General features: G+C 46.4%; 1 protein-coding gene across 1 annotated transcript in view; it reads right to left on the bottom strand.

Moving 5' to 3' along the window:
• The window catches only part of LOC118424955, a 24,144-nt gene that overhangs the window by 11,565 nt on the left and 10,411 nt on the right, over nucleotides 1-2,168 (bottom strand). The window contains exons 13-14 of the mRNA XM_035833763.1: nucleotides 1,414-1,603; nucleotides 839-1,019 (exon numbers count right to left, since the gene is read on the bottom strand). Of these exons, the coding sequence (XP_035689656.1) occupies nucleotides 839-1,019; nucleotides 1,414-1,603 (371 nt within the window). The remainder of the gene's footprint in view (nucleotides 1-838; nucleotides 1,020-1,413; nucleotides 1,604-2,168) is intronic.

A 2,168-nucleotide genomic window follows, 5' to 3' on the forward strand; every position in this document is an offset into this window, starting at 1 on the left:
CTCTGCACAATGGATCACATTGTCTTGGTTGTTATGTTATGAAGGATACATTTTTTCTTTTCTAGAGCTTGTTCAAGCCATATGCCACAGGCAGACAGGAAATACTTTATATAGAGGTCATGATCTTGAATGATGGCATCCAAATGGTTATCATATTCAGAGCCAAATATAATTGTTCAAGGCCTATTATACTATCCAAGGACTGGAATATTACGAAGTAGGGCAGACATGTGGGTTAGGTGCAAGAAACTCATTCAAGGACGGAAGTGCTGGAAACAGTTGGTTCTTTCTTATTCTTTATTCTCCACTACACACTGTAGTAATCAGCTGAAGGTTTAGGTTACTGGCAGACCATTGTGCTGTACCAGGGATAGTACATTTCTGCTGGCTGTAGGTTTATGTTACAGGTGGGCTAGTATATTGTGCCAGGGATAGTGCGACAGTAGTTCCAGTCTATTTCTGATTTGAGCTGTATTGTTGTTCACCTCAATCGTCGTCATGGCCATAATATTTTTATTGCCAGTCTTGTTGAGGTTGTAGGGCAGTGGACACGTGTGCCCACACTGTGCCCACGCCACGGCATTGGGAGATGGAGCCCATCCCTCTCCTTTTACTGCCTTTTATCTCCCCAACCGAAGACAGGAATACCCATTCTTACACCTGGGTGGAGCGGAGAGAGGAAAGTCGTGCAAAGTATATTCCTAAGGCACAAGACCGTTAGCATGAAAGAATTTGAACCAAGGACCTCTGGGTTCTGGGTCAAATATACACCCTGCAGTTACGCCACACGACCTCACACGTTACGTCACACAAATTGTTAAGAATATAAAATCAGTACCATCACAAGTGACGCAGAACTGGTCCACCACTGCTATCCCGACAGGAGGGATGAGCCGGCAGGGCTCGGTAGACGGGTCCCCGGAGCTCCGCCAGGGGTTGAGTGGCACCCGGAATCTCCATTCCGAGATTCTCGTGGAGTCGACATTGTCTGTGAGTCTGATCGTGTAGTTTCCAGCAGCCTATGGAAAATAGAACGTGTCAGCTACTAATATGCATCAGGTTCAACTTTTATTGACGTTTCATAAAATGACACTAAAATACAACATTTCCTGGTTGCAAGCAACTATGATAAGTATTATGAGTAATAGTTCTTGAGTCCTGGGGGTTAATTTCCAAAATAGTGCTAATTTTGCCAACATTAGCACTGTATATTGGGAGCGGAGCAGATCCCTTTCCCTTCACCGCCTTTACCTACATAACAGAAGTTATGTACTCATTTTTACACCTGGGTAGAGTGAGGAAAGGCAAAGGATCGGTAGCATGTCAGGATTTCAACCCAGAACCTCTGGGCCAAACACCCTGTGGTTTTGCCACAAGACCCCACCTAGTAAAAGACAAACAAAAGAAACATACCCAAAATACGTCAGGACGCACTGTCATTTCCTTGTCATAATTAGCCCAAGTCACGTCAAGACCAAAATCAAGGCCGGGGAACTCGTCCGGAGATTCGACAAGTGACCAGTCTGAAGCGGTCGCGTCATCATAGTAGAGACTCAGCTCCTCGGAAATCACGTGGTTTTCCGGATTACAATTTGTTCTGCATCTGTAGTGATACATAAGATAAGCTTGTAACCACTGGTCAACGAAAGTAACGCCTAGGTAAGAAAACGAGTCATTGTTTTTGATGTAGGTGTTCTGTGGTTAGACATTGGGGATTAGGTAAGCCAGGTTTACAATTCATGCGGACGCCGGCCGAATTTGTAGCTCGGTCAGAGCTCGTCAACATCGCCCGAGTATCGGCTGTATTTTTCGCTGAAAATCTTCCCCCTTTACAAATGGACGGAGTCCGTCCGACGTCCGTCCGACACAACTGATTATAATTTGTTAATGAGATTGTACTATGTCTTGAACATGGACGAAGTCAGAACTGGCCATTGCTCGGACAAGCTCCGGTCGAGCTACAGGCAACCCTTTGACGAGCTCTCCGAGCTCAAAGCTCGCCGCCGAGGCCTCGCTGAAATTAAGCGCAGGCCGAGCTGCCCTGCAAACGCCAGCCGAGCTGCTAAAAATCGGTCGAGGTCCGCATAATCGCCAAAACGCCGGTCATACTCCTGCCGAAAATGGCCATTTGGAGCTCGCCAACAACTCGGCCGAGCTAAATTCTGATA

This window comes from Branchiostoma floridae, chromosome 10 (genome assembly GCF_000003815.2).
Source record: "Branchiostoma floridae strain S238N-H82 chromosome 10, Bfl_VNyyK, whole genome shotgun sequence".
Taxonomy (NCBI): domain Eukaryota; kingdom Metazoa; phylum Chordata; class Leptocardii; order Amphioxiformes; family Branchiostomatidae; genus Branchiostoma; species Branchiostoma floridae.